The sequence below is a fragment of the Serinus canaria genome, chromosome 2 (genome assembly GCF_022539315.1).
Source record: "Serinus canaria isolate serCan28SL12 chromosome 2, serCan2020, whole genome shotgun sequence".
NCBI classification, from domain to species: Eukaryota; Metazoa; Chordata; class Aves; order Passeriformes; family Fringillidae; genus Serinus; species Serinus canaria.
Window position 1 is genome coordinate 150,508,732 of NC_066315.1, and position 13,214 is coordinate 150,521,945.

Genomic DNA, 13,214 nt, shown 5'->3' on the forward strand with positions numbered 1-13,214 from the left:
GGACTGTGGAAACACACACGAATCCATTGGGATTTGGGTCCATGGAAACACATGTGAACTCAGTAGAATTTGGGTCCATTCAGATACTCACGAGTCCATAGGAATTTGGGTCCATGGAAAGACATGTGAATCCATTGGGATTTGGGTCCATTGGACACACACCACGGATACACAGGGACTTGAGTCCATGGGGACACACATTCAGGGATCCACAGGACTTTGGGACCATGGGAATACACACACAGATCCATAGGGACATGGCACCATGGGGACACACAAATCTGTAGGGATTTGGACCCATTAGGACACACATAGATCCATAGGTATTTGAGTCCATGGAAACACATGTGAATCCATTGGGATTTGGGTCGAGGTGGACACATACAAATCCATAGGGACATGGGCTGATGGAAATACATGTGAATCTACTGGGATTTGGGTCCATGGGGACACACAGATCCACAGGGACATGGCACCATGGGGACACACACGAATCCATAGGGATTTGGGCCCATTAGGACACACACAGATCCATAGGTATTTAGGCCCATGGAAACACATGTGAACTCAGTAGAATTTGAGTCCATTAGGATACACACGAGTCCATAGGGCTTTGCGTCCATGGGGACATACATTCAGGGATCCACAGGGCTTTGGGTCCATGGGGACACACATGAATCCACAGGGATTTGGGCCCCTGAAAAGACATGCAAACTCACTAGAATTTGGGTCCATTAGGAAACACACAAGTCCGTATGGACTTAGGTTCATGAGGACACACACTCCAGGATCCATAGGGCTTTGGGACCGTGGAAACACACGCAAATCCGCAGGAATTTGAGTCCATGGAATCACCCTCACCCGCCGCCCCTCACGCAGTTCCCGCCTTCCCCCCAGGCCGGCCGATAGGGGGCGGGGCCTGCTGCGGCGCCACGCCCCCTCCCCTCATTGTGATTCCGCCCCTTCACTCCTATTGGTCGTCCTCCTCTCCTTGCCGCTCCCCATTGGCTGGCGGGCCGCGCGCGCTCTCGGACGCGGAAGTGCCGGGGCCGGAGCGGCGGCGGAGACGGTGAGGGGAGGGGGGAGGGGTCGAGCCCAAACCCCGCTCGGAGCCCTGGGAGCGGGGATTTATTCCCATAAATCGGAGGAAATTGGGAATATTCTGGTTTAAATACCCGGGTTGCACTTGGGGTTGATGAGGAAAAGGGTTTTTTTGTTGTGTTTCCGCGAGGAAAATGGTTTATTTGGTGGTTTTGGTGAGGAAATTAGTTTATTCTTGTTTATTTTTGTGAGAAAAGCTATTTATTCTTGGGGTTTGGCGAATAAAATTGTTTATTCTCTGTTTATTTTTAATGAGAAGCGTGGTCTATTCCGGCATTTTGATGAGTAAAAGACGTTAGTTTTGGTTTTTTGGAAAATGAGGAACATGATTATTCGTAGTTTTTGATGAGGAAAGTGGGGATTTTTTGCGTTTTTCTTGAGGAAAAAAAAAAGTTCATTTTCGGCTTTTAAGGAAAAAAATTGTTTATTTGTGTTTTTTTTATGAGGAAGATTACTTATTCTTGGAGGATTTTGATGAGGAAAATGGTTTATTCTTGAGGTTTGATTAATAAAATTATTTATTCCTGCTTTTTGATGAGGAAAATTGTTTAGTCTAGCGGGTTTTGTGATAAAAATGTGTTTATTTTTTGCTTTTTATGAGGAAAATGGTTTATTAATGTGGTTTATTCTGGAGCTTTCATGAGGAAAATGGGCTTGATGAGGAAAGTTTATTCTTGGTTATTTTATATTCTTACATTCTTATATTTTATTTATAGTCCTGGTTAATTTATGAGAAAACTTGTTCTTGGGGGTTGGGATGATTAAATAGCTTATTATTGGGAATTTGATGAGAAAAATCAATTTATTTTGGGCTTTTAGTGAGGAAAATGGTTTATTTTAATTTTTTTTATTCACCCTTTCTTCATGTTGAAACAAAAATTTTGGATCCTGATTTTCCATAGAAGGAGAAGATAGGGGAGGATAAAAAGTGGAATTCGATGACTGGATTTTAGTCACTACTGGAATTTAAATATTAGAGTGTAACCACTGGAATTTAACTGGAATTCCACCAGTTGAATTAACCTACTGGAACTTTACCTGCAAGAATTTCACTTGTCAGAATTGGACTAAAAAATAAGCACCAAAATATATTCCAGCTTCCAGACACTTGTATTCCTTTCAATGTAAAATATATAATAAATAAATATTTGCTAGGAAAGCTGGAGATCTTTGATACCTCAAGGGGTAATTTGCATTTGTTCTGAATGAATATTCAAAATATTCTTGAATATTCATGAGCTGTAGCAACATCAAGGAGGAGCTGGAATCCCTTTTCCAAGGAATTTTAAAAGGCAGGATTGATCCTTTGCCTCATTCCCATGAGTAAGGAAAGAAAACATGGAATTTAATGAGGCTGGACAGTGTCAGAACAGGTTGGACCAGCTGGAGCAGCCTCTCCATCCCTGGAATTATTCCAGGTGTGGCTGGATGGAGCTTGGAGCAACCTGGGATAGGGAAAGGTGTCCCTGCCCATGGAATGAGATGATTTTAAGGTTCCTCCCAACCCAAACCATTCCATGTTTTGGTTTTGTTTTGGTTTTGGGTTTTTTTTTGTGAAATCTCATCCTGGGAAGGTTTAGTGGAGAAGGCAGAGCTGGACTTTTCCCATGGAAACACAGTGAGGGAACAGGGGTGAGCAGGAATGTGGGAAACCGGGTTAGATGGAATTTTGAATCACCACGAGGGTGATTAAACACCTGGAAAAAGGGAGCAGGGAAGCTCTGGGAGACGCTCAAACTCAGCTGGGCGAGGCTTTGAGCGCGGGGTTGGATCCAAAACCTCTTCCAACCCCCAAATTCTTCGGGAATTCTCCGCCAGCACTCACAAATCTCCATTGCTGTGACTCTCCCAACCCAGGGGAATCTGCCATGTCCAACCTCTCGCCTCTGGCAGCGGACAGGAATTGCTTCTACATCCTGACCGAGGACTGTGCCTATGGAAACAAATACTTCCAAGCTGGGAACTTGTGCTTCTGCAGCGAGAGGAGCTACCTGCGGAATTTTTCCGAGGATGGGCCTCCAGCTTGCTTCCTGAAGGTGGTCATGCTGGACGACAGCTCCACGGTCACCATCAACCTGGAGATCCTGCAGCCCGTGCGCCAGGAAGCCGCCGGATTCCTCCTGGCCATCGGGAGCCACAGCGAGCGCTTGGATTTTTTCCTGGACAGGCTGAGCCTGGAAGGAGCTCTCCGAGCCGTGCCGGGCCAAAATGTAATGGTGGAGGTGGAGAGGGAATTTTTCCCGGGAGTCGTGCGCTACATCGGGAGCATCTACAAGCCCAGCTTGGCTGTGCTGACTCCGGTGTTTTTCGGGGTGGAATTGCAGGTAAGGGGGGGTCCAAAGCAGAGAATTCCTCGTTTTTCCATGAAATTTCTGTGTGTGACATCCCTTCCTGGCGTGTTTTCAGGGAGAGGGGGAAAACAGAGGGAGAAGCGACGGGTCCTACCATGGCACCGAGTACTTCAAGTGCAAGAGGAACTGTGGGATCTTCCTGCCCTTCAGCAAAATCCAGTTTATTCCCACATCAGGCAACGATTATGGGAAGCAGAAGCCGGGAAAACAGGACACGGAGGAGGTGGTTCCCGTGAAAGTGGGAGACGCCGTCAGCTTCTTTGTGGATGAGATCCCCACCAAAGGAATTGCCATGGCAGTTTACAGGGAAGGAAGCCAATGGTTTGTGAAAGTTTGCCCGGTAAGAGCAGCTTTTCCATGGGCTTTTTTTGGGATTTTAAAGAAAAAATCCCATCATGGTTGGATGTGCAAGAGAAGTAGCAGAAATATCCAAAAGGGATGTGAGGTTCAGTGCAAACTTTGTTTAAAAAAATCCTTCATATTCCAGTGTTTAGGTGATGGGCTTTTCCCTAGCTGATGGATTTTTCACTCCTTTCAGGAAGAAGAAGGAACCACTGACATTTTCAGGGAAATCCCCATAGAATCTGTTGTGAATGAGAGCTTGCAAAGTAAGTGACCTTTGGATGTGTCTCTCCTGATCCCATTCTGGGGAAATTTGGAATTTATTCCCTCTCTGCAGGGTACTGAGGAGCTGAAATTCCAGTAAAACTTACAGCTTGTCTTAATGGACCGGGATTTATGGAAAAATCTCAAGTTCCACACAAAGCTAAAGCTGAATCCCATTTGTCAGGAAGGAGAGGCTGATGGTAGCAGAGAATTCCCTCAGGGAAGAGGCACCCCTGGTTAAAAAGTCTTTAATTCCGCTGTAAAAGATGGAGGAGGAGCTTCATCCTGGTGGGAAAGGCTCAGGTGTGAACAGCAATGGTGGGAATTTTTGGACAAGACAAGGAATTAGTAGAAAAAAATAGGAAATAACCCCCCTGCTGCCATTCCAGTAGCCTTGGAAGGGCTGGATTAGCTCCAGGCCCAGTGAGAGGTTGGAATGTGAAGCTTTGAGCAGGGAAACAAGGAGCAGGACCATTCCCTCTCATCCCGTCAGACCAGCTTGGACACACTGGGAATTACACCTTGTGTCCCTGGTGCTCAGCTTCCTGCTTGTGTGTGTAGCCTGGAATTTCCAAAACAGACCTGGAATTAGATCCAGAGGATCCAATCCCCAGCTCTCCTGATGTTTTCTGTTGCCCATCAGGTTTTTTCCCAATGTTCAATTCTGACATGGGCTTTGGAAAACCAAACCTAATGAAACGAGAGATCAGCGAGAGCAGCGAGGAGGGGGAAGGTGGGAATTCACCCCTGGAAGTGAATTCCATGGTCCAGATTACCTTGGACAAGGGGAATCAAGTTTCAGGAATCATCCGCTGGTTGGGATATCTGCCCCAAATCAAGGACAAAATGGCTGGAGTTGAACTGGTGAGGCTGGAAAGCTGGGAAAGGACCTGGGAGTGCTGGTGGCAGTGGCTGAATATGGAGGGTGGAATTTTGGGATCCCCGGGTACAGGATATGGAGGGGCTGGAATGGAGCTGGGAAGGGTCTGGAGCACCAGGAACAGCTGGGGGGCTCATGCTGGAGAAATGGAGGCTCAGGAAGAACCTTCTGGATCCCTGAAATTCCCTAACAGGAGGGTGATGCCAGGTGGGAATTGGGCTCTGCTCCTAGGGAACAAGGGAGAACAGCCTCAAACTGCTCCAGTGGGCATTTAGGTTGGATATTGGGAAAATTCCTTTATGGATGGGGTTGTCCAGCCCTAGCACAACTGCCCAGGGCAGGGGTGAGGTCCCCATCCCTGTGGATGTGGCACTTGGGGACACAATCCAGTGGTGGCCTCAGCAGCATTGCATAGCTAGACTGGATCTCAGACCTCTTTTCCACCCAGAATTCCATAAATCCCACTCTCAGGCTTGTCTCTGGTGCTGTTTTCCCAGGATGAAGACAAGGGGGTCACAGCTGGAGAGTGGCTGGGCAAGTCCTACTTCCACTGCGCCCCGAAGCGCGGCCTCTTCGTGAGGCTGAACTCCTGCCAGCCCGACGTGCGCTTCCAGAGCTTTCCCAACTCTGACCTATCCCTGGGGGATTACAGTGAGTCCTCTGGGAAGCAGGAAAACGGGGCCATGGTAGGAGAAGGATTTGGGAAAACCCCATGGGAAGCGTTTCTTCCCTTCCTTGGAGTGTTGTTTTTTGGTGTTTATCCCACACGGCATCTTTGGCTGGATTAACAGCTGGACTCAATCCTAGAGGTCTTTTCCAACCTAAATGATTCCTTAGGGAGCATCCCTCAAGTCTGAAAGATTGTGATTTATGTAAAGCTGGATTGAGAAGCCACCTTAGGTCTGAGAGTTTTAGACTTCCCTCAGACTTTTGAGACATCAAGGAAGGGCAGAGTTGACCCAGATGAGAAGGTGAAGGCAATTCCTTTTCTTGCAGGAGGACAAGAAGTTCTTCCAGAGGGTCCAGAGAGTTTTCCTCCCCTCAGGAATGAGGCAGCAGTCCAGGTTCTCCAAGGGCGGATGAAGGGCATCCAAGGCCATTGTAATTCCTGCTACATGGATGCAGCTCTCTTCAGGTAAGGACCTCCTTGGGTGGTGCAGGCTCCTTAAATGAATGGCTTTTTAATTAAGCTAAGCCCCAAATTGCAGCACTTCCCTGGATTTCCAAGGTGGCTGGAAGTTTACCTGGTGTAGAGCCAGATGTAACTGTGTGGAGATGCAACCTTCAGGCTGCTTTTTGATCTCCTTCCCAAATCCAGCAGGTTTTTTCAGCCCTGAAGACCCCCTGTACCCCTGTGTCTGTCAGTCAGGGTGCTGAGAGCTCGTAGTTTTCCAGATTTGGACTGTGCTGACTCTATCCTTGGAAGTTCTTGCTGGAATCATTCCAGAACCCACCCAGGAGGTCCCAACTTCCCTGCTTGGAGAGGAAAAGACTCAGTGATGCCCTTGCCTGAGCAGTTTTGGCTGCAAAGTAGGAATTTTCTTCTCCCTGAGCTTTTTCTTTGCTTTATCCCAGTGTTCATTGTTCCAGATGTGCCTCACTGTGCAGATGTGCTTCCCTCACCTCCCTGTAATTCCATGCATGGATTTTTGGGCATCGAAGCCATTGACTGTCACCAGCCACCACATTTTGGTTCCAGCTGTTGCTTCCAAGCCCTCAAACTCAAACCCATCCCACTCTTCCCACAGCCTCTTCTCCTGTACCTCCGTGCTGGACTCCATGCTCTTCATGCCCTTCCCACTGTGTGACAGGAATGTCCAGGGAATTCTACGGGATGAGATCGTCAATCCCCTCCGTAGGTGAGTGTAGGGAATGCTGGAATTTGTCCCATTTGCCCTAATTCCTTCCCTGAAGGTGGTACCTGGCACTGAGGGAAACCTGGCAGCCACATCCAAAGGTGTTCAGGACAAGGAGGGATGGTCTTAAACTGACAGAGCGTGGATTGAGGTGGGATATTGGGAAGGAATTTTCCATGTGAGGATGGTGAGGCGGTGGAATGGAATTCCCAGAGGAGCTGTGGCTGCCCCATCCCTGGAAGGGTCCCAAGCCAGATTGGATGGGCCTTGGAGCAACCTGGTCTCGTTGGTGGCATCCCTGCCCATGGCAGGGGGTTGAACTGACAGGGGGATGAAGTTGAAGATCCCTTCCAAGCCCAGCCATTCCATGATTTCCCTCACCTGCAGCTGGTTGTTGTTCCCAGGACTGGCTTTGTCAGGGCCAGCAGTGTGATGCACCTCCGGGAGCAGCTCACGGACAAGGGCCAGTGCTCCAGCTTCACCAATGCTGAGAAAGGTAAGGAGCTCCCTGGGGCCTTTCCCCAGCTGCTTCCCTCTGTTTTGCCTCCAGCTGGCAACTTCCCTTTGTGCTTCTCCCAGGAATGTGCTTTAATTAGGTGCTGATGTTAATTGGTGTAAAAATTCACTTGTAAAATTCTTTCAGTTTTTAAATCTCTCTGTACCCTCAGAGCCCCGTCCAGTGCCTGAAGGGGCTCCAGGAAAACTGGAGAAGGATTTTGGATAAGATATGGAGGGACAGGACATAGGGAATGGCTTCCCACTGCCAGAGGGCAGGGACAGATGTGAGGGTGGTGAGGAGCTGGAATGGAATTTCCAGAGGAGCTGTGGCTGCCCCATCCCTGGAATTGTCCAAGTCCAGGTTGGATGAGGCTTGGAGCAACCTGGGATAGTGGAAGGTGACCCTGTCCATGGCAGTGGCTGTAATTCCATGACTTTGAGGGTCCTTTCCCACCCAAACCATCCCAGAATTCCATGGAAGTGCAGTCTCTGAAGGCTGCTTGGCATTTTCCATGTTCCCTTTGGGATTTTTGCCTTAACCATGTGCTCTCAGCCTTTATCCCTAACCTGAAGAGGAAATTCCACGCTGGCTCATGTTTACCTGGCAGCTCTTGGATGCAGTGGGACAAGGCAATTCCTGGCGTGGTCTGATCCATCCTTTCCTCTCACTTTCCAGATCCTGAGGAGTTTCTCAATCTCATAATGCAGCAGATCCTGGGAGTTGAGCCACTGTTGAAACTCCAGTAAGTTTCCACAGCTGAGGGATACAATTCCCAGGGCCAGGCTCATAATTTTCCACCTCAGAATCCCTGGGTGGATGGGGGGGTCACTTGTCCCTTTCCACCAAAATTTTTTGGAATCACAGCTCTGAGATTTTGCAGCTCCTTAGGAACAGGCTCTGATCCTGCTTGTTGTGATCTTCCCATCTGGGCTAAGACACTTCTGAGCCCTCCCTGGAGGGTGCTGCCTTCAGAAAATCAGGATAAAACCCTTGTGCCACCCTCAGGGAGAGCCAGAAGGGGTTTGAGAAAGGTGATGCCCGACTTTGGGGCAGATCCAGCAGTTTTCCGACTGCCTTTGGATGAATTTGGGATGTGTCCAGGCTGCCAAGCTGGCTCAGCTCCCACAGCCTCTCAAAACAGGCAGCCCATGGATGCAGTCCCAGTTTTTTGGGGACTCTACAAAGAGGATGAGAGGCTGGAGGAAGCCAAAAATAACTGTGCTGTTTGTGAGCACAGAAAGGGAATTGTTGGATTTCTGTGCTCCTTTGTGGAGCCGCCGCTCGAGCCGTGGATTGTGGAGTGCTGGGAAAGGCCGAGCACAAAGAGAACTCTGTGCTGCAGCTCCCCTGCACGGGGTCATCCCAAGGAAATCCTTTCCCTGCTTTCTTTAGGGATTGTGGGAGATCTGCACACAACCCACCTTGAGTTTGGCTTTTTGGATGCGTTTTTTTTAATTAATCCTTTTTCAAAGCATCTCTTTGTCAATTTAAATACTAAATTTGCTAATACTAAATTATCTTTTAGATTTATATCAAGGGGAAATGGAATTTTGCTTATAGGATGTGCTGCTCCAAAGGGATAATGAGGCCAAAATTCCTACCTATCTACTGCTCCCCTGGCATAAATTTGGTATTTTTGTGTGGAAAAACGGCTTTGTGTTGCACCAAACCACCCTCGGTGCCTTGAGCCCAGGAGCTCTCCCAGGACAAACTTTGGGAAACTCCAACTTTTGTGTCACCACATCCCCAATCCCATGAGCTCTCCTTGCAGGTCAGGAGGCCAGAAGGAGCAGGAATGTTACTGCTACCAGATATTTATGGATCAACAGGAGGATTTGGTGGTTCCCGACGTGCAGCAGTTGGTGGAACGCTCCTTCCTGTCCTCAGATCTGAAGCTGGTGGAGGTGAGTCCTGCTTTCTTGGAGCTTTCCTGCTTTTCTTGCTTCCCAAAATACCTGTGAGGCCTTGGATGTTTTATATCCAACACTGAATCCAAGCATGACTTAGGAAAAAGCCTCTGCTTTCCCTTTTTCCCTTTTGTCCTGAGAATAGTGACAGCAAATTTAGACAGCAAAAAAATCTCTGGGATTTGGCTCTTCTGGCAGGGTAACTCCTTTCTTTTTCTTTTTCTTTTTCTTTTTTTTTTTTTTTTTTTTTTCCCAGATCCCATCTTGCTTCATTATCCAAATGCCACGTTTTGGGAAGGAATACAAAATGTTCAGCAAAATCATCCCTTCCTTGGAGCTGGATATAACAGATCTGCTGCTGGACAGTGAGTGATGATGACAGGCTGTGAGCAACCAGCTCTGGGCTCTCGGGGGTGGGATTCTTCTTCCTTGAGTCCCAGTTTTGGCAGGACAAGCTGGATTTTAGGTGGGATTTGGAGGAGACACTCCCTCTGAGCTCTGTTTGCCTGGCAGGTCCTAGGGAATGCTGCCTGTGTGGCGATGTTGCCACCCTGGAATGCTCAGAGTGTTTCAAGGACAAAGTGTTTGCAGCCACGGGCCTGAAGCAGTTCTGCAGCTCCTGCTCCAGACAGGTATTCCATGGCTATTCCCAAAATCCATCTTGGAAGCTGTCAGAAGGATGAAACCTCCCAAAATCCCCACATTTCCCTGGCTGTCCCTGCAGCTGCTCAGTCCTTTCCTGAGGGTCATTCCCACCAGGAGCCAGAGGTTGTGAACCCTCTGCTTACAAAGAGCCTAAATAAAAATGGAATCTTAGAAAAACTTGGATTGGAAAGGACCTTGAAGCTCATTCCCGTTCCACCCCCTGGGTGCTGCTCACTATCCCAGGTTGCTCCAAGCTCTGTCCTCCCTGTCCTTGGACAATTCCAGGGATGGACACCCACAGCTTCCCTGGACAACCTGTTCCATAAATAAATGTAATCCTGCAGGAACTGAGAGCTGATCCTTCCCTGCTGTTTTCCCATGAGCATTCCCACAGTTTCTGCCTCTTGCAGGGTGACAGGCTCCCATTTCAGCTTCCTGCTGCCAGGCTGTTCCCACAACGCCATTCCCAGGCAAGCAGGGAGCACGGGAATCACATCAGCAGGGAATTAATTGGGAATGTGACCTCTACCCGCCCTTCCTGGCATGCCAGGGCCAGTTCTGCCAGTGCCACCCTGTCCCCTTTCCTCAGGTTCATTCCCATCACCTCCGCAAAGCTCACAAACCCCGGAGGCTGCACATTCCAGAGGAATTCCAGAGCTGGAGCGCCCGGGGCTGCCAGCAGGTGCCGCGGGAGAAGCTGGAGCTGTTTGCAGTGCTCTGCATCGAGACCAGTCACTACGTGTCCTTCGTGAAATACGGCCCTGGCAACGAGCACTGGATGTTCTTCGACAGCATGGCCGACCGGCACGGTGAGGGAATGGCAGTGGGATGTGGGAATGGGAGGTGGGAAGCTGCCTGCGCCTGCTCAGTCCACCTTTTCCTCTCAAGTTCCCCTGTTTAGGCTTTCTCTGCATTTGGATTTCCTTTAATTAGATTCCAGAGGGGCTAAAGGGGTTTTTTCCAGGTGATTCTAGCTCCTGGTTGTGGTCAAACAAGGGATTTGGGATCCTATCCCAGCTGGCTCAGCTTGTGGGCACAGATTGCTTCTCCTGTCCTTCCCCACTGTGCTTTTATCAGAGAATTATGGAATGGTTTGGGTTGGAAGGCACCTTAAAACTCATCCAGTTCCAACCCCTGCCACGGGCATCTTCAACTATCCCAGGTTGCTCCAAGCCTCATTCAGCCTGGACTTGGACAGTTCCAGAGATGGGGCAGCCACAGCTCCTCTGGAAATTCCATTCCAGCTCCTCACCACCCTCACAAGGAAGAATTCCTTCCCAATATCCCATCTGACCCTGCCCTCTGGCAGTGGGAAGCCATTCCCTGTGTCCTGTCCCTCCATATCTTGTCCAAAACCCTTCTCCAGCTCTCCTGGAGCCCCTTCAGGTTGGATGATCTCCCCTCATCCAACTCTTCCAGTGCTTTGGCCTCCACATCTCCCAGCTGAGGCTCTGCATGACTCTTGAGCGTGCTGGGATCTGGTCCCTTTGGGATCTGGTTTGGGACTTTTCTCCTCCTTTCCACCTCAGGTGGCGAAAACGGCTTCAACATTCCCATGGTGACGCTGTGCCCGGAAGTAGCCAAATACCTGGACTTGCCCCTGGCTGTGCTGGCCCTGGAGCAGCCTCGGGACATGGATGGGGTGGCCAAACGCCTCTTTTGTGATGCCTACATGTACCTGTACCAGAGCAGGAAAATGGCACTTTACAAGTGACACCATCCCAAGACGATGGCACGGAGCAGCATCAGGAATGGGAGCTTGGATCATCCCAGAAGGTGGAAACAGCCAAGTCTGGATGCTCTGAGCTGCCTCTTCTCACCTCTCTTGGTGTCAAATTATCCAAGTCAAGCTGGGTTTGTTAAATCCTGGCTTTATCCAGTGGTAGTTGGTCCTTGGGCACAGCTGGACTTGGAATTTGAGGATCAATAATTCCTTCTCATTCCCCACATTCCACAATTCTCCCTCTCTGGGTACTTTGCAGATGGAGCATTCCCACATCCTTGTTTCCCTGCCACCCCTTCCCTGCAAAGCTGGGGACCAGCAGAAATCAAAACACAAGGAATTATCCACAGGTTTACCAAGAATCCACAACCTTTCCTAAGACATCCTCACCCGGATTTGTGGAGTGAGGAAAATCAGGTCAGCACTGATTTTCCTCACCTGTGTCCCTAAATTCTCTGCACTTCCCTTATCCAGCACTAACTGGCACTTTTACCCACCATTCCTTATTTCCAATCATGGATATCCTGAGCTGAAGCTATGCTTTAAAAATAGATATTTTTCCAAGAACAAAACTGGAAGGAGGATGGGAGCAGAGGAACAACATCTGGGCTCCTGTTGCTTCCTCTTTTTGGCAAAATCTGTACAGGATTCAGTGTTGCAACCTCACTTTGAGCACTTTCTGTCCTATCTTTGCATCCACTTCCAAGTTCTGGGGTCAAACACCGGAATTCCAAGGGCAAAAATAGAAAAAAAAAAGAGCACTGGGATTTTCTGCAGGAGTGTTTAGGGTTGGGGTGGGAACTGGTGTTCCTTTAAGTTAAATAAATTTGTAAACTTGGGGGTTCCCTGCTATTAAGTGGGAAGTTGAGTCAGTGAGATGCCCAAATTCCACAAAAACCTGAAGGAAAGCATCCAGGAGTCCCAAATGTGCAGGTTTAACCCTGTTCCTGCTCCTCCCCCCCCCTCTTTAATGCAGAGTGGAGTAATTTTAACAAAGCCTGGAGATTTGGATTGGTCCTGGTGGCTTGGGATGCATGGTTTGGGATCTTTCTGGCATTCCAGGTGTTGCCAGCAGGTCCTGGAGGGATTCTTTTCCTCTGCTCAGCTCTGATAGGTCACACCTGGAATACTGGGTCCTGTCTGGAGCTCCCCAGTACAAAATGAGAGACAAAATCCAAGGAAAAACCACAAAGATGATGAAGGGACTGGAGCATCTCCTATGAGGAGAGGCTAAGGGGGCTGGAATTGCCCAGCCTGGAGAAAAAAAAAGGCTCAGGAATCTCCTCAATATCCATAAATACCTGAGGAGAAAGTGCAAAGACACAGGAGCTTCTCTGCCCACCAAAATGGTTCCTAAACATCAGGAATTGTGTCTTATCTGTGAGGGTGACAAATGCTGGCACAGGTCACTCTCCTTGTTCTTCATTCCTGCTCTCCCAAAAACTCAGGAAAATCTCTACTCAGGTACAATGGATTCCTTATCTTTGGTGCTTTGCTTAAAAAAACAAATAATAATTTTTAGCAAACTGATCCTGGCTTTCCTGGAGTATTTTTTCCTGTCTTAAAATGGGATACAATGCTGTTGGAATTCCCAGAAATCCAAGACCATCAAGCCATGCTTTGTTAAGCTCTTAGTTGCTTTCTTC

The 13,214-nt window shown here is 48.7% G+C and overlaps 1 protein-coding gene across 3 annotated transcripts; it reads left to right on the forward strand.

Annotated features, from left to right (window-relative positions):
• The first annotated feature begins 1,014 nt into the window (after positions 1-1,014).
• On the forward strand, positions 1,015-13,098 carry LOC103826296 (ubiquitin carboxyl-terminal hydrolase CYLD-like). Of its 3 annotated transcripts, none has more exons than XM_009101621.4 (15): positions 1,015-1,069; positions 2,959-3,425; positions 3,508-3,792; positions 3,991-4,060; positions 4,702-4,922; positions 5,436-5,589; positions 5,935-6,073; positions 6,687-6,797; positions 7,199-7,290; positions 7,969-8,035; positions 9,065-9,197; positions 9,457-9,565; positions 9,714-9,832; positions 10,435-10,654; positions 11,375-13,098. In XM_009101621.4, exons 2-15 carry the CDS (start codon positions 2,970-2,972, stop codon positions 11,557-11,559), a joined length of 2,361 nt encoding a protein of 786 aa, XP_009099869.3. In that variant the 5' UTR covers positions 1,015-1,069; positions 2,959-2,969; the 3' UTR covers positions 11,560-13,098. The 3 variants fall into 3 exon arrangements, with proteins under 3 accessions (XP_009099869.3, XP_018772753.3, XP_050826555.1); XM_018917208.3 differs by lacking the exon at positions 1,015-1,069 and adding an exon at positions 1,088-1,256; XM_050970598.1 differs by lacking the exon at positions 1,015-1,069 and adding an exon at positions 1,088-1,256 and having other exon boundaries at positions 10,435-10,649.
• The last annotated feature ends 116 nt before the right edge of the window (positions 13,099-13,214 follow it).